The sequence below is a fragment of the Gracilinanus agilis genome, chromosome 5 (genome assembly GCF_016433145.1).
Source record: "Gracilinanus agilis isolate LMUSP501 chromosome 5, AgileGrace, whole genome shotgun sequence".
NCBI lineage: Eukaryota > Metazoa > Chordata > Mammalia > Didelphimorphia > Didelphidae > Gracilinanus > Gracilinanus agilis.
In genome coordinates this window covers 309,048,616-309,073,027 of record NC_058134.1, presented here as the reverse complement: position 1 = coordinate 309,073,027, position 24,412 = coordinate 309,048,616, and the positions used below count along the sequence as shown (strand labels likewise).

The window sequence follows — 24,412 nt, the reverse complement described above, 5'->3', positions numbered from 1 at the left end:
CCACCCCCCACCCCCCCCACATTGTCACTATGAAGACTGCGTCCATGGAAACAGCCATTCGGACTCCTCGGGCATTTCCTGTGGCGTCACCAGTCAAGTGGGATGTACGGATTGATGAAGGGGCTGCTGGCGTTGGCAGGCACATCGGGGGTGGGGTGGGGGTGGGTCGTGGCTGCACAGTGGGACAGATGCCATTCCGTCACGAGCGTCCACCACCTTCTCATCTCAACAGCCGAACCTGCAAGACAAGAGACGAGGCGTGAGAGGCGGCCGGCCGCGGCGGCTCCCCTCCGGGAGAACGTCCGGGCGCCCCCCGCCCAGGAGCAGGGAACGGAGCCGCCTCGAGCTCCCCAGAGTCATCTCTGGCCCAGAGGCCAGTGCGACAGAGGGCCAGACAGCCCGCTGCGGGCCGGGGACGGCCACCCCGTGAGGGCACCTGCGGGCCAGTCTCGCGGGCATCAGAGGAAGGCACGTCCTGGGACCTGGAGGCGCCCTGAAGCTATGCTGCCTTCGCCGTCCCGAGAAGTCGGGTCCTTGGGGTCTCCCGCCCCCACCCCGAGCCCCGCTGCCCACTGAGCCACGGGGCAGACCGCCAAGGCGGCGAAGCCTCAAACGCGCTCTGGCCCTGGGAAAACCTCCTTGTGGGCGCAGGAAGATCCTGTGCCCCCTCGTGCCCCCCTCCTGGCACCAGCACCCACACACGACCTCATCCACCCACATTCTGCATCCATTTTGCTTTTCTATACATGAGGAAACAGAAGCCTGCAGAAGGCGAGGCAGCCAGCTCGGGGTTCAAATGGGCCCTGGCTCCTCCTGGCTCCTCCTGGCTCCTCCTGGCTCCGGGTCCCTCCTCTGCCACTGGGAAGAGAGCCATCGGGCTGGCACCAAATGACAGGCACGATCTAGACTGGCTGTTCTTGACCCACCTCAGCCACCATCTTTAAAAGGCAGCCATCAAAATCCAGCCCGCTTCCTTGCGTAGATGGGGAAGTGGGGATGCGCCGCAGCCCTCGGCCCAGCTGGCCCGGGATCCCCGGGGAGCCCCCGTCTCGCCAGCCGTGAGAAGGCGTCCCAGAAGAACCCCGTTTCCAGGGAGCTGTGAGCAAAACGCCTTTTCACCTTCCAAGTGCCACAGAGACGGGGGCGAGCATTGCCTCGGCCGTTACAAGGCGCCTGGAAACAGCCAAAGCACGGGGGCTCCACGAAGCCTCTTTGCCAAGGGGGCCAAGAGGCACGGGGCCCCAGTGAGCGGCCCTGGAGGGTGCTCACGTCCCCCCAACACCGGGAACCAGGCCCCGGAGAGGCTAGCTGCGGACACACCAACAGGGAGGGGTTGGAGCCGCCTGCCTGACTGCAATCCAACGAGCCTGTGCGAAGCACCTCGTGCGAGGCTGGAAGGACCCAGGCATCAGGACACCTTAGATCCCACGGGGAGAGGCCCAGAAGGATAAAAAGAAATCCCAAAACCGGACCCCAGGGGTCTGGAGTGAGGGAGTGAGCTCGCCGTGTGATGGAGGGACTCTGAGGGACAAATGTCCAAATGCCCTGGTTTCCTCCCCAGTCACGGGGCTTTTGGAGCCTAGAGAACGTGAGGCCTGCTCAGGCGGACAGGCTGAGCCCGAGAGGTCCGACACGGTGATTCTGTATGTGAAGCTTCGCTCAAGCTGCTGGGACCCGACCCAGGGCTGGAAGGGGGATCGAGGGGGAGCTCCCAAGGCTCCCAGAGAGTGGGGGGCACCCAAGTCCAAATCCCAGCAGCTTGTTTTGCTGGGGGCCATCAAATCCTTCCTGAATGCCAAAGTCGCAGGGGGAATCCTGGAACTGCACAGCAGATTCCAGGGAGGATTGTGACTTCTCTTCCTGACACTCCTTATTACTCTACTCAGCCCCAGGGAAATACAGAACAGTAAAGGCCGTTATTAGAGCCCTTACAGACTCCTAGGAAATTCCCACCTTTACATGTAATAACACAGAAATCCCCATAAAACCACTTCATAACAAACCAGCAGAGAGCGAGTTAATGTTAAAAGATTTCCAAACCCTAACTTAGCCTCTCGCTCCCACACATGGGTGCCTGCAAAAACAGGCCAGCACAGCCTCCGAGTTCTTCCCCCTCCCTGATCTCTGACCCGGAAGGTTAACCCAAGAAGAGCACAATGGATGAAACACGGGGAAGGCGAGTACACCTCTCCCTACTGGGCTGTTACAATAACCCTGCAGGCTAGCTGAAACTTCAACTCATCTTTGAAAAATACGAAAAATGAAGACTGGTTCTGAAACACTATTTGGACCAGGTGAGTGTTAGTGTGCGAGTGGAGCAAATCACGGCTTGATTAATTATGTGAGAGCAACATGACTCGATTGGCCAAAATGTCGCAGCTGTACTAAGGCTGCAATGCATGAATTGGATGGATGGAAAGTACAATTTCCAGCCCCGTTATTACTCCATGATGAATATTTCTTGCCAAAGCTTTGATCTTTTGTTCATCTAAATAGAATAATTATGGAATGTCAATCAAATGACTCTGTGATTCTATACAAGTTAATGTATGACTTGATCCATTATCTACAAGAGAAAGATGTATGTTATCCAGGCCAACCAGTATGTAATCCTGAAGAAACAGCACGAGATAAACAGAGCCCAAAGCTGAGCAGAGCAGCCTCCAGGAAGCCCGCCTGGCTGAAGTTCAGACCGAGGGCCCTCGTGGGTCTTGACACACCAACGTCGCCCCCAAGACTACCCGGACCTGTGTGAGTTCTGCTCCCGCATCGTTTCACCTCTCTGGAGCCTCCGCTGGCCCTTCTCGACGCTCTGGTGCCACCAAGCGGCCCGAGAGCGCCGGAGAGGCCCAGGGACGCTCCCCTCCCTCCATCTCTCCCGCCTGCTGCTTGGGAAAGGAAATGCCAACTGGGCCCCCCCCCACGGCCCAGCTCCCACAGGGCTGGGGCTCCCTTGGGTCGGAGACCTCTCGTGGACCCAGACCCCAGAGAGCACATGGTCCAAGGAGCCTCACACTGTTCATGGGGCTGTGCCAAGTGCAGCTCTGAGACGAGAAACAAAGATGGAGGAGGAGCTGCGGGCTGAAGCCTGGCATGCCAGCCCCTGGAAGGAGGACGTTATCCTGGGGGGCTGGGAGGGCGAGGCCTTCCATGGCCATCTCTAAGTGCCCGCACACTAGAAACAAGAAAGCATTTCTGGCTTTAAAGACCATTAAGCTGAACCCCCTTGGAGGTGCCAACTGAGGCCTGAGAAGGGGAGGACCTGAGCACGGTTCAAACCAGCCCTCCAAAGTCCTGGGGCCAGGCAGCCCTTTCCCTTGGAGGCCCTCATTTCCTTCAGGACAGCCCCCAGGCAGGCCTCTGGTGCCTGTGGAAGCTGGCAGGCTCTTGCTCCACTAGAGCGGGCCTGGCCAGGCACAGCTCCAGAGGAGAGGAGGGCCACGCGCAGAAGCCACGACACCTAGTCCTGGTCTCGCACCTCAGGGGCCTCAGCTTCCTCCCCAGGACACAGACAGGCTTCACGGTACCGCCTGCATCCCCCAAGGGAGGAGCCGAGGGCTCAGGACACCCTGGCGGCACCAGGACACGTCAAGAACCGGCGTGGGCAGTAATCCCCACCGCCACGATGGAGGATGCCCACGAAAGGGCCTATTTACAAAGCGCTCTGCAAACTCCGAAGGGCTTCTGAGCCAAGGTCTTTGGCCACGAGGATCGACAAGGCGGGCCAAGGGCCCTGACGAGGAAATGGGCTCAGCACTGTGACCGGGCACGAACCTTGGGATGATCTAGTCCAGTGCGCCCATTTTACAGATGAGAAGTGCACGCTCCCTCCTCTGAGCCCGGAGAGCTTTTGAGAACAGGCAGAAGGCCCAGAAACCCTGCGCCAGTGGATGCTTTTCTCTCTGACCCTCTCAACATCCAGCCTTGCTTCTCCAGGCCAGGAGACGGCAACATCAGAGCCCCTGGAGGGGGCGCGGACTCGTCCCAGGAATCCCGAGGCTGGGGTTCAAACCAGAACTTTGGGCTCCAAATCCAAGGCTCTTCCCCTCCCCACAGACTGGGACTTCCCCAAAGAGGCTGCACTAGGAGTGGCTGGGAAGTGGCTCCTCTCCAGGAACCAGTGAAAGGACGACGAGTTCCGTTCCCTCGCCAGTCACTACCACTGGGCACCGCTCGGACCCAGGCCAGAGAGATGCTTGTGCATTCTCCCAAGTCTCCCTCCAGTGTGTCGCTCACTGGCTGGCCACATGAACCTTCCTGATGACCAGATTTGCCTATTCTGAGATGGAGAGAAAGTTCGGTCTCTTCCTCCGCATTCAAGGCCCTCCTCAAGCTGGCCCGCTCTCTCTTCCTTCATGCCCTGGCACGCGTGGCCCGCGGCCTCTGAGAAGCCACAACCTGACACCCGACGGGGCCCATTTGGAGCGAGTCTCTTCACTGGCTGCTCAGAACCCCACCAAGCCTGAAGTCTGGGGGCAGCTCCAAGTCTTCTCCCCTAAGCCCCCGCCTCTGCCCAAGAGAGCTCCCGGGCTGCCGTCCCAGAAGGGGGAAGTCTGATCCTCCCTTTGGGTAACCTCGGCCTGGCCGGAGTCACCCAGAAACCCTTTATTTCATCAGGACGCGCTTTGTGCCTGCCCGAACATTCCCCCACATGCCTCACACCCGCACCGATCCCGCTCAGCAGGTTCTCTGGGCATGTTGGGACTGTGCAAGCTCTTTTTTTAAGGAGTTTAGAGTCTGTTTCTCTGTGTCCCCCCAGATTCTGGGGGCGGAGGAGGAAGCAGCCTGGCTCTAAAGACCCACCACGTAGCAGGGCACGTCCCCTGATCCCATGCAGAGAAGCAGGCAGAGCCTCGGCCAGGTGCCCGGCAAAGCCTGGGAGCCAGAGGCTCGCCTGCGTCCCTGGTGCTGAACGCAAGGCGAGGCGTGCCAAGGGCAGCCCACATGCTCGTCGCTCGGCACAGAAGTCCCGGGAAGGCCGGCGCCTCCTCTCTAACCTGGGAGGGACCAGGCCGACGGCCACACGTCACACCTGGGGGTCCCAAGAGACACACAGAAAGGAAAGTCGGCAGCGGCAGGGCCGGGAGAAGCCCCCCCCAAAGACAAAGGGAGGCTGGCTGGGGGGAGACGGGTCAGTGCCCCCAACTCACCTGTGCTTCTTTAATTTCCATTCCCACGGGCACTGTGCCCCCCTCACCCCCGCTCCGACTGCTCTGTGCTGAGGCTGCCTTTCACCGTCTTGTTCTGCAAGGGGGGGAGAGAGCAGGGCAGGGGAGGCTGACGCCGGCAAGCCGAGAGAAGGTGGAGAGAGGAGCAGGAGGCAGACAGGAGGAGGGAATGACACATGGAAGAGGAGAGAAAAAGACAGTCAGTGCCAGAGGGACCCCCGGGGGCTTCTCTACTGGGGCGTGGCAGCCAGTCGCCCGGGGAGCAGGCCCGGCACCCCCGATTTGTTCCACAGGTGTCAGCATCACTCTGGGGGGCTCTCCCCAGCCCTGACGGAGAACGCCGCTCTGTCTCTGTCCCCCCGGCTGTCTCCCAAAGCAGGCTGCTCACCCCCAACACCATCCCACGAGAGGGAGATGGGAGAAAGTCCCTTCTTCAGAGAGGGGGCCGCTGCGCAAGACCGGTGGGGCCGAGGGCCCAGAGAAGCTGGGGAAGGCTCCGGCCCAGAGCCGATGCCATGCTGGACGCCAGAAAGGAGAAACACCACTAGAGACCCGAGCCTCCCACCCTGCCCTGGCTCAGAAGAAAGCAAACGAAAATGCTCTTTACTCATCTGTCAGCTGCCCTACAGGGCCCAGAGGCCGCTACTCCCCCTGGCAGCCAGGGGCATCCTGGGGCTCCCAGGGACACTGAGGCAGCCCAGAGCTAGCGAAGCACTTGTGGTTCGATGGAGGAAATGAGGCCCCCCTCCCCGAGGTCCCACGGCAGTTGCAGATGGGACAGAGGCCACCCCAAGGTGCACCCACACAGCCCCCAAATTCCTCCCCTGGCCACCTTCTCAGGCCACAGGGGAGACAGGGGTGGTGCTCCTTCCTGCCCAGAATTTGCGGGGGATTGCAGGGAGGGGGGCAGATCTTACCTTGTGCTTGGGGCACCTCACTGAGAAGTTCTCTTCATTTAGTAAACAATCTGGAATAGAGAAGGGAGATGTCAGACACACACGGCCCTCCTGGCTGGGCCAGCCTGCCCTCCCACCTGGGGCTTCCCGCCCCATCTCCTTTTATCCTGGTCAGTGCATGGGCTGGTCAGAGAGAAGCTAGACCTTAGCCCCAGGGCTCTGTCAGCCCCGGGATAGCCTGAGGCCAAATCCCCCTTTGTCTCCCTCCAAGGACCCAGTCCTGTGCCCGGTGCCGCCAGTCCAGGAGAACGAGTCCCGCGGTGCAGCCCCTGACACCCACCGAGGAGCCTGCGTCACGGCTCTGAAGCTGGGGGAACCCCACCAGGGCTCTTGCTAGGCAAACAGCCTGCCTCTGCCTCCAGCATGCTGGGCTTCAAGGCCACGGGGACCAGCCATGGGGAGGACACGCACACGTTTCCCAGAGACAAGTCGAATGGCAACAACGCGTGCCAGATCTGCTGCCCTCGCCGCCCAGGAATCCTCCCCCAGTGCTGTCTGTCCATCCGCCCTGCCCAGAACCGCCCGGCTCGTCCTTCTGACACTCAAGGCTGGCTGGGGCCCAGGAGCCTTCTGAAGGCTCTTCGGGCATGTGGGACGAGGCCGGGAGCCGGGCCGCCCATGCCGTGCTCTCCGAGCTGCTGCCTCTTCTGCCCTCGGCCCTTTCTCTCGGGATGCCCGTGCCGAGCGTGCAGGGAGGGCCCGGTGCCTGCTGAAGGCCGCGGCAGGACCTGGAAGACGAGGCCCTGCTCAGAGGGATTCCGATCCACACCGCGGACACGCAGCGCACCCTCGGGAGCAGCAAACGCTTGGGCTGGGGCTCGAGATCATCGCCTGAGGGGGCGGCTGCAGGTGCCCTGCACAGCTGGAACAGCCACTTAAGTCTTTTGCCTCCGTTTTCTCCACTATGAAATGGGATTCAGAGCCTCCACCTCCCGGGTAATGAGGATCAAAAAGACAAGGCCAGAACGTGGGGGGCGCCCAAGCGCTAGCCATGACCGTGACGGCAACTTCCAAGCAGGGCCCAGATGGCAAACGCAGTTCAGACCAGGGCTGCAGCCCGGATCCTGCAATGGGGCCGGCCGAGTGGCCGAGTGGAGGCGATACCAGTCCCTGCCCCAGGAGAGATTGAGGGGAAGTCGAGGAGCAGCAGCAGCATTTGGAACTGGCTTTCCCCTGGGCCACCCCGAATCTGTCTGAACACACCTCGTGTTCTCTCGGATGCCTCGAATAATCCCGGCCAGCGCCCCCCTTCTGGACTCCTCCCACCCCTGCGGAGACCTAGATGGCAGCTCCGAAGGCGGCCCCCTGGGTCCTCGCTACCCAGGTGCTGACCAGTTGCTTCCTCCACCTCGTGCTTGGGCAGGTGACATCTCTAAGCCCAGGTCCATCAGGCCTGTCGTCCTCCTCTGTTGGGCCATTTTTGGCCCTTTCTGGCATCTAATGCCCTCAGTGCGGTCACGAGCATCTGTAGAGAGGCCTGCTCTGCTCCAGGAGCCTTGGGCCAGGCCTTTTCGGGGTGGCTAGTGGTCCGGGTCTGACCCCACCGGAGTGTCTGACCTCTGCCCGGGCCATTTCCGCTTCCCCAGAATCCCCGGAGCGACCAGCCTACGCGATTTCGTGGGGATTAAAAACCCGACTGGTTTTGGGCTGAAGGTGCCGAGGGGGCTCACACGGCATCTCCCAACTCGACGGCCTCAGAATCCTCTTGGAATGGGGCTCCTGGATCCAGGCCGTGGGGGGCGGAGGACTCGGCGAGTCACGTGCGCCTTGCAGCCCCCTCCCCTGCCGGCAGTAAATAAGGCGTTAATTTAATGCCACAAGTATGGAGCGTGACCGCGGCTCCCCGCTGCTCCAATCTGCCAGGAGAGTGCAGGGAACAGCGGGGGACAGACAGGCGAGCCGGGGGGAACCGCCTTAGTGGGCGAGAGCATGGCTGCGTGCCTCCGTTTCCTCATCCGTAATCTCCGCTGCCTGCCCCCCAGGACTGGGGTGGGGGTGGCGAGGGCCTTCGCGAGCCCGAGACTTCCAGGACTCTAAGCTGGGAAAAGTTCTCCACTTGCCCCGGAGGTGCTGACGGTCCCAAAGGCCCCCACGCGCTCAGGGCAGGCAGCTGGCTACGCACGTCCCGTGGTGTCCCCCAGTGTGAGAGGCAGCTTCGGCCACATCCCGTGGGGCCCTCCGGAACCCCCTCCTCAGCCCCAGGGGAGCCCGGGCAGACTCGCACCCAGCACACAAGGATGTCCATCAGCAGCCCCACATCCAGAGCCAGGTGGGGAGAGCTAACCTTGCTGGCTCTCGCCTGCTCCACTCCAATGGAGGCCAGGTTTCCGCGGCTCCTTCTGGGACCCGGGCCGAGCCACAGCCACGGCCGTCCACGAGTCACGTCCTGCAGGCTGAGGGGAGCACCCCACGGCTCCCCGGGGCCTTCCCGCAGCCCCCTCTGCTACAGAAAGCGGCAAGGACGGCCAGGGATGCCAGGCGAAAGGGGACAGGGCCCTCCCCAGGTCTGCAGCGGACATCCGCAGCTGTGAGATGCGCCTGAAGCTCCTGCCGGCCCCTCCCAGGCCCAGCATCTGGCCCAGCTCCTCTTGGGGGGATAAAGAGGGGCCTCCTCCAGGCTGCATTCCAACCACGAGGAGAGAAGGCTCCGGGCTCCCAAGAGCTCACAGGCCAACTGGGATGGGAACCAGCCGAGACGCCCGAGACCCTGTCCCGGCAGCCCGGGAAGTGACTCCCCGAGGAGAGCCGTTTCCAGGGAGACCTCTGAAGAGCCCCCGTTCTCCCGAGGCCTCGACTGCTCTCTCTGGGCCGGTCTGAGGCAGAAGGCTGCCCTGGCCCCGCGCGCCGGCTCCCGTCTGCAGACCCATCGTAGCCTAACGTGCCTCGTGGGAGCGTAAGGACACCATCCAGGAAGACGAGGGCAGGTGCAGGAGGAAGAAGCGGGGGTTGGCAGAGGGACTGCCAAGGGACTGGGAGCCACAAGGGCTGAGATGGGTCCGTGCGGCGAGGAGGCCAGTCCACCGGCAGAGGGCAAGCGATGACCAATGGGACGAGAAAGCAGAAGAGAGCAGCTTGTGAGCTGCTTGAACTATCTGGGAAGGAGTGAGAAGGAGCCAGGGGAACCTTGTGAGGAGGGGCCGAGACTGGCTGCTAGCTTGGTGGGAGGAGGCCAGAGGCCGGTGCCAGGCTCTGCCCTTCCCAGCTGCCTCATAGCTCTCCCTCGGCCCTCGGCCCCTCTCTGCACCCGCACTGTAGGCACTGTGAGGGCAGGGGGAGCCCCTCTACATTTCTGGACAGGGCCCAGCACAGAGCCAGCCTCCAGAGTCTGCCCAAAAGGAGGAGCGCTCCAATGTTTCTCACGCTGGGGTTCCTTGGCTCTCCTCCTCCTTTATGTCCTCTCATGGCACTCTTCTTTCCTGAATCCCTCTGCTGGCTCCCTGTTCCCCGTACACCCCAGCCTTGTGGCTGGCTCTGGTGCTGCATTAGCCTTCAGGGACGTGGACCCCAGCTCACAGGAATCATCTGAATCCTTTTTCCTCTTGTCCCAATGTCTGTCCCTTCTGGAGGGCTGCCGGCGGTCTGGGTCTCTGCTGTCCGGCTAGGCCATCCCTGCCCCCTTCCCAGAAGGACACGAGGCACAGCCTGGCCGGGTGACCAGCAGGAACCAGGGCCAGAAGCTGCCTCGTGTCAAAGGGCTAATTTGATTGATGAACCCAGAGGACACAAAGAGGAACAAGGGACCGTCCCTCGTGCCTTGCGAGTGAGAAGACAAGCTCGTGTCCAGCTGTGAAGGGCAAAGGGATCCAGAGGGACAACAGCAAGCCGGAACAGGCCTCCACTGGAACCCCTGGCCTTCGTTCTGGCCTTCAGGGCTCTGCACAGCCTGCCTCTGCCACTTACTGCCACTGTGACCGAGGACCCTTGGCCTTGCTGGGCCCATTTCCTCATGTGTAAAATGGGGCACTGGGCAGGATGGTCCCACGGCCCTTCCTCTAGACACGGAGCAAACAAGTGGCCTGCCACGGGGGGCCGGTGGGGGCAGGTTGGCTCAGGACTAACCGGCGAATGCCCAAAGAAGGCACCCAGAGGCTCTCTACGAGGCCAGGGTCCCCAAGGCCAAGCTCGGCGCTTCTCTCCCTGCCTGTCTGTGCTCTCTTTCTGATCCCGGGAAGGAAAGGCCGGACCCTGAGCTCTGGGGCACGCCTGGGCTTACCTGCATCGATGGCACACGGGTAATGGTACCGGAAGGAGCAGCCTTTGTTGTAGCAGCCCAAGGTGGCGCCTGGCTCCTGGCAGTGGGAACATTTCTGAAAGGAATGAAGAAATGGGACGGTCAGTCGTCTACACCAATGCTTGCTCTCTCCTCCTCCCGACCTTAGTGTGGATGCGGATCCCTGGCAGACGGCAACAACGTGACAGGGGCCACAGGGGGAGGCTCGCCCCCCGCCAGGGACACCCCAGGCTCCTGAGCTCCTTCCACGTCTCGCTCAGAGGGCTGCCGTGAGCACTGCCGTGGACTGTCCTTACTGCTCTTCTTCCTCCCTGGAGCCAGCAGGCTCCAAAACAGGGGCGTTCAGGGTGCAAAGACCCAGACATCAGACAAAACCTCTCAGCACCATCCCCAAAGAACCCCTGAGATTGTCTTGATCTTGGCCAGCTTTTACTGGGAGCAAGTTTGCGTCTTTTTAACCGCCCCCCCCCTTAATTTCCTCATCATTAGAAGTGAGGTTAATCTTTTCATCTTTGATACATTAATTTGGTTTTCTTTCCTTTTTTAATTAGATTAACCAGTACTTTATCTATTTTATTTCCTGCCTTAGAATCAACATCAAGTGCCAGCTCCCAGCAGAAGGGCAGCAAGGGCTGGGCAAGGGGCATTAAATGACTTGCCCAGGGTCACACAGCTAGGAAGTGTCTGAGGCTCCAGGCCTGGTGTTCTATCTGGCCAACCACCTATTTGCCCCTCATTTTTTCTAAGGGTGATGGTCACTCCATCAGTCAATAAGCATCTATTAAGCAGCCACCGTGTGCCAGGCACTGTGCCAAGTGCTGGAGATACACAGCCCTTGCCTTGAGGGCTCAGTCCAACAAAGAGGACAACATGCAGACAAACTAGACAAACTGGTCATCTGACCAACAGAGAGAGGGGACTGAGGTCGAGGGCTGGGTGAGGAAGGCAGGACGCAGAGCCGAGGAGGGAGACATGCTGGCCCAGGAGGGCAGCCAGGGAACATGGCCAGGGCCCACAGAGTTGGAGATGGGAGAAGAAAGTGTACGGAAGCCACACGGGTGGGGGAGGGCCTTGATCCATTGATCTTTGTTTGTAAGCCTTATTGTGTACTGATTGGATCTGAGGCAGAAGGGAGGTAAGGGCTAGGCAATGGGGGCTAAGTGACTTGCCCAGGGTCACCCAGTGAGGAAGTGTCTGAGGCCACATCTGACCGCCTGCCTTTAGGCCTGGTTCTCTAGCCACCTAGCGCTGCCCCCCCCTCACCCCCATGACTGATACACTGGTGGTGGCACAGCTGTACTTTTATTTCCTACATTTACAGAAAGAATTAGATCTTTAGTCCCTATTTTTGATGGGCCCAAATATCTAATACAGGTACATTCTCATGGCTTCTCTCCTCTACAGGGGGGGTCCAGGAACAAATGCTCTCTGAAGTCCCTTCTGCCCCCCGCTGCCTCAGTTTCCTGAATTGTAAGATGGACAAGAATGCCTGCATTCCCAATCTTAGAGAGGCTTCCTGTGAGGATTCAAATGAGATTCTTAAGCCATAAAGTACTCAACACAGGCCAGCTGTTCTCATAATGGATTTGCTTCTCTGCATAAAACGGGATTTTAATAAATATAAATGTACCAGGGAACAAAGGATTTAAAGGAATCTTACCATAAATTATTGCAGGATGCAAATACTCCCCCATTCCTCCCCCCGGCTCTCAAAATGCAGATCTCCACTGTCAGGCTTTCTTCGAGGAAAGCAGGGGAAACACCAGAGAGATGGGCATGCCAGGAATACTGATCGTTCCTTGGAACGTATCCGGCTCCAACCTGAGGCAGAGAGCTGAGCGCCAACCCACCAGGGGCGAAGGGCGGGCTCTGAGCCTGTGACTTGGGCACAATCATGAGAATGAAAATACAGGCTGCAGGGAGGCAGGGGCAGTTTGGGCAACCTTTGGTGGGTGCCCGCTCCAGGGCCACTCGCTGGCCTGGCCCTTCCTTCCATGAACACTTAGCACTTGCCTTCCCAGCCATGAGCGGGTTACCGGGCAGGACTCTGCCTTGACTGCTCTGGCAGGGGAGGTTCCGTCAGATGCCCCAGATGCCTTCCCTGCGCTGCCAAAGGCCCCTCTGCTGCCACGTTGTCCCTGCCCCATCTGAGGATGGAGTTCAGCTGCCCCTCTGGGCACAGGGACTGGCAGGGCTTGAGTGCACCAGCTGCCATTGGCAGGCCTCCATCTGGGAGAGTGGACAAAGCCCCAGTCGTGGCCCTTCCCTTCCCTGAGCAAACCGTTCCTGTCTGCTGAGCCGTGTCCTAGGCTGGAAGAGGAGCCTGTTGAGCCGCCCCACCTCAAAGGTTCCCTCAAGCTCCCCGGGACCCAGAATCACTTCCCCGCCTGCTCTGGTCCCAAAGCCATCACCAGAATACAAATGGCCCCCTCCTCAGGGAAGCACTGGAGCCCGCCTGTGGGGGGGAGCAGCTCTATCCTCGGACGGAGTGGGCAAAGGCTAAAAACTGAGGCTCGGGTCATCGGTTTTACTGATTGTCTGCACTTAGGAAAGGGTCAACAATGCAGATTAAAATAAAAAGTGTCCCACCAACCAGAGAGATGGTCAGGTCTGGAGGTGGGAGGTCCTGGGTTCCAATCTGGGTTCAGATATTTCCTGGCTGTGTGACCCTGGGCAAGTCACTTCACCCTCACTGCCTAGCTATTGCCACTCTTCTGCCTTGGAGCCAATGCTCAGTATTGATTCTAAGACGCAAGGGAAAAGTTAAGCAACACAAAAACATTTATCAGTTGGCTCCTGTTCCCCTGTATTGGGAGAAGTGCGTCTCCCCCAGAAAATCCTGCCATTTCAATGAGGCACGAAGCTTTACTGAGCACCTACTATGTGCTGGGCCCAAGAGAGGTGAACCCCTGGTTCCTGCTCCCCAGGAGCAGCAGCAGGACAGGCTACGCTGGAGGGAGTGTGCGAGGAAGCACATGAAGACTGAGGAGGGAGGGCAGGGTGCATTCTAGGACTGCAGAATCCCAGTGGGAGAGAAGAGCATCCCGGCAGATTCCTTCTTACGTCTGGCCGAAGGATCGCAGAAGCTGTGGGTTGGGAGGGCCCTCAGCAACCACCAGATGGGGACCAAACAAGCACCCACTTTCTTTCTGGGCGAAGCCTCCAGGCACAGGGAGGCTGTGGCCCCCTCGATGGGCGCTTGGGGAGACGGCTCTCACCGGAGACCAGTTTTTCAGGATGGTGAGCTCTGACTGGCCTCTGGACCACCTTCTTTGCTTTGCTGGTCAGGGCCCAGGTGGGACAGCCATCCATGGGCTTCTCCTTCCTTCATGAAGACGTGACAAAGTATGGAGAGAGCCCCAAAGAGGGCCGCACCTCACACTATGTGCTTACAGCGCCAGCTACCTTGGAAGCCAATTCTGAGGCTGGCAGAGCTCCCCTTACCTTCTGTCTTAGAACTGATACTAAGAATGGGTTCCAAGGCAGAAGAGCGATAAGGGAGTTAAGTGACTTCCCCAGGGTCATACCTCTAGGAAGTAACTGACGCCATGTCTGAACTGAGGTCCGGCGGCTCCATCTACTTTGCTACCCAGCCGCCCTGTTAGAGGCTTTTGAGCTCCAAGGGAAATGAGGCTTAAGAGTTAGGCTGGGGCCACATTGAGGTGCTTATTGTCTTTTCTTGGACAGAAGAATGACTTGAAGAAAGGAGGCAGAGGGATGAGGATGCTGGAGCCGGCCAAGAGAGGCTGAACTGGGTAGCCCTAGGACTTAGGGGACCTTCTTGGCTATCAAATACTCTTTCCCATTTGGCCCAAGGAGGCACATGGCAAAAGCTTCTTTCAGCTGGAGTTCCTGCCCATCGCTGCAGTCTCCCCAAAGTCTCCCCCTGGAACATGGAAGAAGCCTGAAAGAACTTGAGAAGGTGACCACAATTTCCTTTGGCGAGGATCTCAAAGGACTGGTTTAAGCAAGATATCAAGGCTTAGCCACGACGTAGGTGTCCTTGCTCTCTTAGACTCAGACGCCATCCTTAGGTCCCCTCACGGCAACTGGTGAACAGCCGGTGGCGTTTTCTGCTCACGGGGTCTACCTTCTACACCGGGTGGCCGCCGTAGGCAGTGTGCTTCTGCTCGGAGAGCATCAAAGACCAAATTACATTGGAGAAGTGGGTACGTGTGCTAGGGGAAGAAGACCAGGGTCGGACAAGCCTTATTACATTGACTTAATTAAGGCTGCTGCAAATCTTGTCGCTTCTTGTTTTAAAAAACTGAACATTGGGGCAGCTAGGTGGCTCGGTGGATAGAGAGCCAGGCCCGGAGAGATGCTCTGGATTCAAGTCTTGCCTGTCGATCGGTGGCAGGCACCGGGGCTGCCATTTCAAGCTTAAGCATCCCATCCCATATCCTGAGCAGATCTCGTGACGACCAACTCCTGGAACATTCTTCTGCCATCTGGAATTTTCTGTGCTAATTAATATTCCCTGAAAAAACTAGGGTGGGCCTGAAATCTTGTTGCACAGCTATTTTTATTCCATTCATGCATTTGCACAGCACCAGACTTCTAAGGCTGCGAGCACGGGACCTGCTCCATCTCGACTTCAGCCCACACGCTCACACGGACGGATATGCTTCGAGTTTCCTGATGGCAAAGGCTGGCTCACTTCGGCATCTGTACTCGGAGAGCCTGGCACACAGCAGAGGTTTAATAAATAAGCTCAGTCATTAGTCCTCCAGCCTGTTCCCAAGTTCCTGAGGACTCTCCTCTGAGCCCTCTCGATCCTCCTGTCTGTAGTCAAGCTGGAGAGGGGGCGGCAGTGACTGTGGGCAGCCCCCAGCCCAGAGCTCAGGATTCAGCTGCTCCTAAGCTCAGGTAGGCTTTCCTGCCAAGGGAGTCCCATGAGCACGTTCCCACGTGGCCTGTCCATCCCTCTGGGCCCCACCCCTCATCCAGACATTCCCGGCTCTCTCTGACCTGTCAATCAACTGCTAATAAAGGAGAAGAATGGAAGAGTGGAGAGAACACTGGCCGGGAATCAGAAAGGCTGGGCTTGACCAACAGCTGGTCGTCATTGTTTGCAGGCGGCCTCCCCTCCACCCCGTGAGCCGGGGAGCTCCTTGAGAGCCGGGGCTGCTTTGCCTTTGTTTGTTTTTATTCTTTTTACCCTCAGCACTTGGCACAGAGCCTGGCGCATGGTGGGCACTTAAAACAAGCTGCTACACACCAAGACCTGGAGGACGAGAACCTCAAAGTCCCTTCTGATTGCTGTGTTGTCTAGCCACATCATTTTACAGGCAAGGAAACTGAGGTCTCAAGTCAAAACGACTTGCCCGTGGTTATACTGCGCTAGACCCAGTCTGGTCTCCTGGCTTCCGTCCAGTTCTGTGCTTTCCCATTGAACCCTTCTGTAGGGAAGGCTTTGCCCAAGACCCGATTGCCCCGAGGAGCCTCCTCCAACCCCTCTGGGGTCTCTGCATGACTGAGCGCTCGTTCCCTCGCAGAGGGCCTGGTGGTCTCTGGTCGATTCCCACAGGTGAACTCCTGTGGGCAGGAACCAGATTGCATCCTCCTTTGGCACCCTTGCTCAGCCTATCCGTGGCAGCCATCTAGCAGAGGCTACGGAATTCAGTTCTTTCCCACGACACGTTATTTTCCCCAAAAGGACAATGTTAACAGCTGCCTAGAACCTGGACAAAACCCTAAACTACGGTCCCAAGAGAACCTTGGCTACCCTCAACCCAGAGGCACGAGGGTTCTACGCTGGCCAAAACCAGCCTGGTCTGGCTCTGGGAAATAACCCCGGAATAGGTTGGTCCTTCGGAGAAGGACCTGCTCGTTGCAGGAAAGGGGTCCAATGGAGGGAGCTCGGAGCACACGGTTTCAGAAGGGTCACCAACACCCCAACAGGTATCCTGAGCCTACCTAGGATGAGAGAAGCTCAGCAGGTTCAGCATTGTCTGTCTCACAAGACATTCTCCACTTCCAGGGAGCCCAAACACCGAATTAGCAGCACTTCAGTGGGTCACCCACTACATGCTGCCCTCTCCGATCTTCCTCGGCCGACCGCCACAATCTCAACCGTTCAACTCTGCCGAAGCCCCCGCTGTCGAGCCGGCCTTAGCACCCCCCACCCCCAGGAGTCCAGCTGCTCCAACCACGTTCCTTCCTTAACTCTAGAAAAATGATTCTATCACTTAACTGAGTCAACTGAGCTTATCTGGCCCCTGTGATGATCCATGAGGAAGCTGCTGCCCTCGATTACCCTCTTTTGACAGCGTTCTGCCAGCAGATGGTAGTAGCTGGCCTGGAGCTTGGAGCAGAGGCAGGAAACTTCGAGCTCTGAGAACACACTCAGCTCTCCAGACTTCCAAGAACCGACAGCGGAACGTCGGGGGAGATGGAGGGATCATGTGCCACAGTCTGAGCCCGTCTTGTTTTTATGTTCCTTCCCTTTTCCTCAACATGCTGCCCTTCCCACTGCCTCAGTCATCCCTTAGAAGAACAAACAGGGAATGACCTGCCCAGCACTTGACCAGAGCCTCTGCACGGCACAGGAGGATGCCCTGTGTGGGCATGATGACTTCTGGGCTGCACTTGGCTTCAGGTTCCTTCCACGCCTGCCACAGCAGTCATCTGGCCTCCTGCCCTGGTTTGCTCCATTCATAGAAGTAAGACTTCCAGGTTTCTCCAAATTCTTCGCTTCACTTTGGTTCAGCTGTTCCCCAACCAGTGGGCCGTCCTCTAGTATCTGGATGTCCAGAGGAACCTTCTCTTCCATCTCAGACCCCCTTGCAGTGATGTGGCTGGCTCTGCTGGCAGGGATAGTCACTCTCTGGACACTTAGAGCTCAGATTGGGACTCTGGAACCTGGGAGGCCCAGGCATGCCTTGTGGGTGCCCTTTGGCCCCTGATACATAGTTAAGTGCCTTTGATGTGTGATGAGGCCCCCAGAGGAGAAGGAGACGCGGAAGGGAGACTTGGGCCTTGCCCTCAAGGAGCAAAGATCCATGCTCCAAAGCGATTCAGTTTAGAGCCACGAGAGGAGGCCGGTCTTAAAAGCCCTTCGTCGGGGAGTTCTTTGGGAAGCCAATCACTACGCCCTAACTTGTCGTTTCTACACGTCATCCGCTAAGATGTGGTTGGTGGGAGCGTGCCACCAGTCAGGACACCCCTAAAAGTTCAGAAGGAAAGAACCTGAACCCCCACTTCCCCAATGCCAACCCTTCCCTTCGAGGCTCTTCAGAGAAGCACAAAGCACAGGCCACTCTAAGGGAAAAGGATGCTCAGAAAGGGACTCCACCTAACCCTGCCACCCCAGCTACTGATGCCCAAAGGTAAAATCTGAGCTGCGTCCTTACAACCTCGGGGACCAAGGCCGTCACTCCCCTCCTGGGGTGAGGCCTCAGCCTCCCCATTTATAAATGAGGCTGCTGAACTAGGCCATCTTTTTAAGTCCTGTCAGCTCTGAATCAAGGACCTGGGATCCCTCAATCTACCCTCACATAGCGAGGCCGGGCAAGTCCCTTTGGGCCTCAATGTCCTCATTTGTAAAATAGGAGTCCTGGACACGGTCATTTTGGCTTTCTGTATCCTCCAGTGCATAGCTCAAAGCCAGGCACTTGGGAGATACTTGCAAACCTGCCTTCCTGGACTTGCACCAGCTCACAGGCCACAGGAATGAAGTGAAGAGGAAGGGCTTCAAGAGGGAGCCTGGGGCCAACTAAGGCCGGGCACTGCCCAGCCCAGGGAGCCAAAGGCTACCCGAAGGCGGGCCTCCCTCGCAGGGCAGGCTTCTTGCCCTCTGTCCGCTACTCCACAAGGCACCCAAACTCAGAATGGCGGAGAGCCCTGGGAGGAACACTCGTGCCCTGTATTTGCCCAGGAGTCACCAAGGGCTGGAATTCAGCCTCAGATTCGAGAGCCCAAACCTCCTCTCGGTTCTAATGTCCTGGGGTCCATCCTGCAATTGCTCTATCAGGCACTGCTGGCCTGGGAACTGCCAAGTCCCCTGAGCTACGGCATGCATTCTTAAAAAACAAACAAAAAAAATCACCTTCGCTTCTGTCTTAGAACCAAAAATAAGTATCAGTTCCAAGACAGAAGAGCAGCAAGGGCTAGAATGAGGGGTAAGTGACTTGTCCAGGGTCACCCAGCTAGGAAGTGTCTGAGGCCAAATCTGAACCCAGGACCTCCGATCTCTGGCTCTAACCATCGAGTCATCTCACTGGCCCTCATTCTTAGCACAGCCTGAAAAGCCCTGCGCCCGCTCTCCACTCTCCTACGGGCCGTGCCTGACGGCTGTGGTAAGAGGTGAGCGGTGGAGGCCAGCCCGGTTTGGAGCCTCTCGGGGGTTTTCTCCTCAGTCAGCACTCCAGGCCATTAGGAGAACGAGAAGCCAAGAAGCCGGCCCCTGGCCGGGGCACTCGCCTGTCCGGAGCCAGGATGGCCCTCCTCTTCTTCACTCTTGGAACAAGCAGTAGCATTGCAGGGGGCAAAGAACGACGAGGGATCTGGCCTTCGAACCCCGAGCCTGGGCACCGAGTCTGTGGGAGCCCAGCAAACCCGGAACAACCAAAGCGTACTTGGTGTTGCCCTCATCACGTGGCCCCCGGCCTGGGATGTTCTGAAACCCATTCTGGGCTCTGCCTTGGGGTTGAGGCCACGTTAACACCCCCCAACCCCGTATCTCACAGGGTGTTTTGCTGATAAGGTGGGGGGAGCAAGAGACCCGGTATTCAGGAAGCCCCGAGTTCTGCCTCAGACTGGTAAGTGGTGCAGACGTGGGCGAGCTCTCTAGCTGCTCCCAGCCTCAGTTTCCTCCTCTGTAAAATGGGAGCAGTGGCATTTCCCTCACAGGACTGTGATGAGGTCCAATGCAATCCACAAGAGGCACTGCACCAAGCAGGCCATGACCAGGCAGCTCTCGCTGTCGTGGGGGGGGCCCGCTTCCTGACCCCATTTGGGGGTTTTCTTGGCACTCGGGGCACCCAGCTGCCCACTCTTGTCTCCATTAGAGTTGTGCCGGCTCCCGTGGGTTCTACTCCACAGCTGTCCTTGAGGAAGGCCTTGAATGTTAGAACCTTGTTCCAAATGGAGAAAGACCGCGAACACGCCCAAACCTGCCACCCGGGAGGCTCAGATGCCAGGAGGAGTCTAGTCAGTGGCCTCATGCCAGCGGTCAGTCCTCTGGATCCAAAGGGCCACCTCGGCTCTCTGGGAACATACCAGCTCCAAGACCAATGGGGACGGTCAGGCCAGAGTGGCCTGGGTGAAGCGCCAACGATGATGGGCAGAGGTAAAGGCTCTGAAGCCCAGGGCTGGACCTCCACTGTGTAGCCTTCCTGCTCTTCTGCCTTGGAACTGACACACACACGGATCCAGACAGGTCAGACTGGCAGAAAAAATAGCCAAGAGGCCTGCAGATTCGGTCCTGACACCAAGGTCCGGCCTGGGATGCAGCGAGGGACCCTGGCACGGGCTCTGAGGGCTGCACGGTGCCAGCTTCGGCCGCCTTCAGGCTCCCCGACCACCACGAGGCTTAAAGGTCTCAGCGCTGCCCGCTGGGCACGGGCCGCTCCTCGGAGGCCTGCACGGAAGGCACTCGGGGAGAGGAAGCCTTTGCTGCTTTCACGGCCGCCATCCCAGGCCACGCCTTCCAACTGGTCAAGGCAGCTGGGTGGTAAGACGGAACACCAACAGGGCAGCCCCCTCTCCCTCCAGGCTCTCCGGCCGGCCTCACAAGACGAGCTGCGCCCTCCCCTCCCCCCCCCCCAGCCTCCCTTTCTGCGGTCCGGCCAAAGCGCCTTCTGCTGCTTCTAGCGCCGTGCCGGAGCCCTCTGTCCGCGCCTTTGCTGTTCCCTGCGCCTGGCCGGGAGCCCCTCGGGCTCGTCGTTCTCCTTCGGGGCTGCCCAGCACCGTCTCTACTTTCTAACCGATCCTGTGCGCTGGTCGGGCCCTGAATCCAGGCAGAGCCCAAGCGGCCCAAGAACATGCTATGGCCACCCCAGAAAAGGGAAGAAGTCAGCCGCTGTGGGGGGCCAGCTTGGGGTCTCAGGAAGGACGCGCCGCCTCTAGGAGGGGCTCGGTGACAGCAGCCGCCCGCTTTTGGAAAGGACCAAGTCCAGAGCGGTTGTGGGGCCGGACGCCGAGATCCACGCTGTCTCTGCTGACAGGGTCCGAGTAAGAAAGGATACATCGAGCCAGATGACCCGGCACAACGCCACCTCCTCATAGCTGCGGGGAAGCGGCGGCCATTCTGACGGCCAGCACCCCCGATGTGGAGGAGGCGCCAGGCCACGCCGCCTGACCTCCCGCGTCCAGTGCTGGAACAGGGGCTCTCAGCCCGGGCTCGTGCGGCCGTTGCTGTGCTGACGCTGCCTGGCAGGGCAGCTGCCGGGACCACAAAGAGGAGAAGCTGGGCCAAGAATGAGGCCGACAGGCGCCGTCCAGGGGTAGAATAATCCGCTCCATGCCCCCCAAACCCCCAAGAACAAGAAGCTTACAGGACAGGCAGCTGGGAAGACAGGCCAGCGATTAGTCCAGGGAGAAGATGGAGGCCCAGGGAAGGAAAGCAGCCTGCCAGGAGTCACCCCGTGCAGGGGGTGGGCAAAGCTCCTGCCCTAAGCTGACCTCATCTGACCATCCCCACAACCCCGGGAGGAGGCCCAGGCCTTCTCAGTGCTTTCTGGTGATGCTGAGCTGGCAAGGCTCACCCTCGAGTACTTCTGGGAACCCTGCTTGTACGGGCTGAGGCGGGCGGGGCCTGTTCGGCCCACAGGTATCACGAGGCTTCCCCAATGGTCCTCTACAAACCAGGCGCACTGCTGGTCGCAGGAGCTGGAGGATGGGGGCACGGGGGGGCGCCGGCTGCCGCTCTGGCCGCCAAGTTTCCTTGCTGAACTCAGGAGATGATCTGCCAGACAAGGGACACTGATGCGAGATCCTGGGGAGGTGCACAGGAACACGACACAATCTCGCCTGGTCAGCAGACCTCGTCCCAGTCCAGCTGCTCTCCACCGTGCTCAGGGACGGCACCTTGAAGCCGTCGGCTGACCGAGGGCCGAGCCGGCCACTGACTCCTACCCACAGGCATCGCCCACCCCCTGCTGGAGGCGCCCACTCCAAAGCGTTTGGCTCTGCGGGCAGCGGCAGCATCGCTGTTCATTTTGACCTCCCACCCCCGGGCACTGGATGTCAGAGTCGGTTAGCAAAAAGGCCCGAATCCCTGCTCACAAGTGACCTTTGGGCAGTCATCGGACCAGACCTAGATCTTGCTCATGCTTAGAAAATCCCTCCTGAGCTGGCCGCCTCCGAGAGGCGAAAATGACAGCCAACACTTTACGGTCTCGGAATGAGAGGGAGCCTCGGCATCTCCTCAACAAGGGGGCATCCAGGCCCCACCGGCAGCCCTGCCCGATGGAGGAAGAGCTCGAGGCTCGCAGGAGCCGGAAGAGAAAGGGCCGGGACCGGCCTGCCTCTGACCCTGGGGCCCTGCTGCTCCCCACAGAAGGCTTCCTCCCTCTGAGAGTGCTTCCCGAGTCCTGAGATGGGGGTGGGCTGGCAGCAGGACAGGCCGAGGATGACTCCTGTCCAAGTATTTGAAGTATGAAAGGCCTTTTCCATTTCTGAGATGAAAGATAAGCCATGAGGCCTCGTGGCACGGGGAGGCAGCGTGGGGTGAAGTGCCTGCTAGAGCACTGGGCCTGGAGTCATTGAGACTCAAAACTCAAACCTGGCTCCACTCACTTCTTAGTTGGGTGACTCTGGGCAAGTCACTTCGCCTCAGTTTTCTCATCTGTAAAATGGGGATAATAGCAAGGTGGCTGTGAGGATGAAATGAGATCATGTTGGCTACTAGTGCTTGGTTTCTCCCGGGTCTCAGTCCTTAGGGCTCATGACCTTTGCCTCTGGGCCTGGATGTAGTTCCAACCTCTCTGAAGCAGTTTCCAAGCCACAAGAAAACCAGCTGTTTAGGCCACCTCACTATGTGGGTTCCTGTTCACCCCTGGGTCTCATCTTCACAGAACGTTCCCGCCCTCTGCCTGCGTTCGGGCCCAGATGCCAGACGACAAGGCCAGGTGGTTACAGGACAAGGGGGAGGCAGTGGACACATATGGAAGACTAGCCAAAGCAAAGGAGGCTGGCTTTTAGTCCAGCTTAGTCTGGCCTCTAGGCACTTTTGAGGCCTTCCTGTGAGCACCACACATTCATCTGAGATAGAACTGGGCCAGCCCGCAGGATCCCTCCCACCCAAGCTCCTCATCCTCCGTTCCCAGTTCAGCAAACAGAGGCCCACCAAATGCAATGGGAAGTCTGATAATGACTAGCAGTAGGAATGTGGGTAAATCACCATCTCGCAGAGCCAACACTTCCTCATCTGAAAAATGGTGGCAGGGAGCAGCTAGTGACTTGGGGATGGAGCACCAGGCCCAGAGATGGGAGGTCCTGGGTTCAGATCTGGCCGTAGATACTTAGCAGTGTGGCCTTGGGCAACTCACACTGGAACCAATACTTAGTATTGATTGATTGGGGGTGGGGGTGGGGGTGAGGGGAGAGAGAGTGTGAGTGTGAACAGGGGAGCATACTTTGGACTAACCCTACCATCCTCACAGAGTCATTATGAAAGAAAAACAGCCTTAAAGGACTACAGATGTGAATATGGGCTAAATGATCACTCTGAGATCCATGTCCTCTCCTAGGGGGAGAAACGGGGTCCACTTATTCTGACTCGCAATCAGTTAAGCATTTTTGGGGTTCACTCCCACCCCAAGTCACAAGACAAAGTAGGACCATGAGGGCACAAAGAAAGGCCAAAGGAAGTAGAATCTCGCCTGACTCTGTTGGAAAGGAGAACAAGAGAAGACTTCTGGAGGAAACGTGGGCAGGGTCAAAAAGGATTTCAACAGGCAGCACGTGGGAAGTCAGAGACTAAGAAGCTCTGGAGGAGTCTGGGAGCCAATGGACCAGGGACAGCTATCTGCTGCTGTTAGGCTGCACAGGGATTCCTGCTCCTTTTCCATCGGGTGGAGAAAAATCAATGGCTTAAAGATCAGATTCAGAAAAAATTAAATGGGAATTTTATAGTCAAAGAGCTCTGAGATAAGATGATAGGATTTGGGACCTTAAAGCTCAAACTCTCACCAGTGAAGAGGGATTATAACTTCATTATCAACCAGTAGAGCACTGCTCTACACATACAATCTCTTTAAAGGCTTTACAAATGACCACGGGGAAGATTTTCAGGAAAACCTGAGAAGATTTAGATGAGCTGAAGCACAGTGAAATGGGCAGAACCAGGAGGACAAGCCATATGGTACAGTGATCAACTGTGAAAGACAGCAAGGGACTCCCACAATTCCAGAGGGCTCCCGACGAAACATGCGATATCCAATTCCAGAGAGAGAACCGAGAGACTCCGAGTGCATGTGGAAACATGTTTTCCTTTCTTTTTCTTTTGGGAAACACAGGAAAACCTGTTTTGCATGGCTATTGTATTTCTTGCCTAGAGAATGAGGGAGGGAGGGAGGGAGGGAAGGAAGAGAGAGAATTTGGAACTCAAAATAAAAGATGCAAAATTTAAGTGGAAGTTTCACAAACAAGTTACATGAGACCCATTGTGTCTATACTTGGTTGGCAAACCAGATCTTCCATCCCTGCCTCTAAGGGCCAGTGCTGGCTGACTACCTCTCCCTGGTGCCTTCAGAAAGAGGCAACAGTGACTCTGATCCCGAGTTGGGCCTCCCCAGATTTGCCAGTAAGTACCCCCTTATTCTCCTCTCTCTGTCTCACCTATCCTTTCCCTCTATCTCTGCTAAATGCTTCTAAGTTTCATTCGCAAAAGTGAAATCAGTAGATGCTACAACTCTGCTCTGAAATGGAAATATCGTTCTCCTTCTGGTGCGTACCCTCTTCCCGGGAACGCAAGGAAAACTCTCCTAGACATTCGGGTTGGATTAAAGGATCCAAATGAAATTAATTTTGCAAGTTCATCGATTTAAGAGCTACGAGACCTCAGATGCCATGTGGTCCAACTCTCATTTAACAGATAAGGAAACTGAAGC

The 24,412-nt window shown here is 58.0% G+C and overlaps 2 protein-coding genes across 2 annotated transcripts in view; both read right to left on the bottom strand.

Annotated features, from left to right (window-relative positions):
• Nucleotides 1-145, bottom strand: part of LOC123250293 (cytochrome P450 2D15) — a 6,216-nt gene extending 6,071 nt beyond the window's left edge. Inside the window, exon 1 of the mRNA XM_044679299.1 lies at nucleotides 29-145. Coding sequence (XP_044535234.1) covers nucleotides 29-145 — 117 coding nt within the window. The remainder of the gene's footprint in view (nucleotides 1-28) is intronic.
• TCF20 (transcription factor 20) overlaps nucleotides 22-24,412 on the bottom strand; it is a 43,082-nt gene continuing 18,691 nt past the window's right edge. Inside the window, exons 2-5 of the mRNA XM_044678213.1 lie at nucleotides 10,338-10,431; nucleotides 6,086-6,135; nucleotides 5,151-5,277; nucleotides 22-238 (exon numbers count right to left, since the gene is read on the bottom strand). Of these exons, the coding sequence (XP_044534148.1) occupies nucleotides 5,194-5,277; nucleotides 6,086-6,135; nucleotides 10,338-10,431 (228 nt within the window). The 3' untranslated portion in view covers nucleotides 22-238; nucleotides 5,151-5,193. The remainder of the gene's footprint in view (nucleotides 239-5,150; nucleotides 5,278-6,085; nucleotides 6,136-10,337; nucleotides 10,432-24,412) is intronic.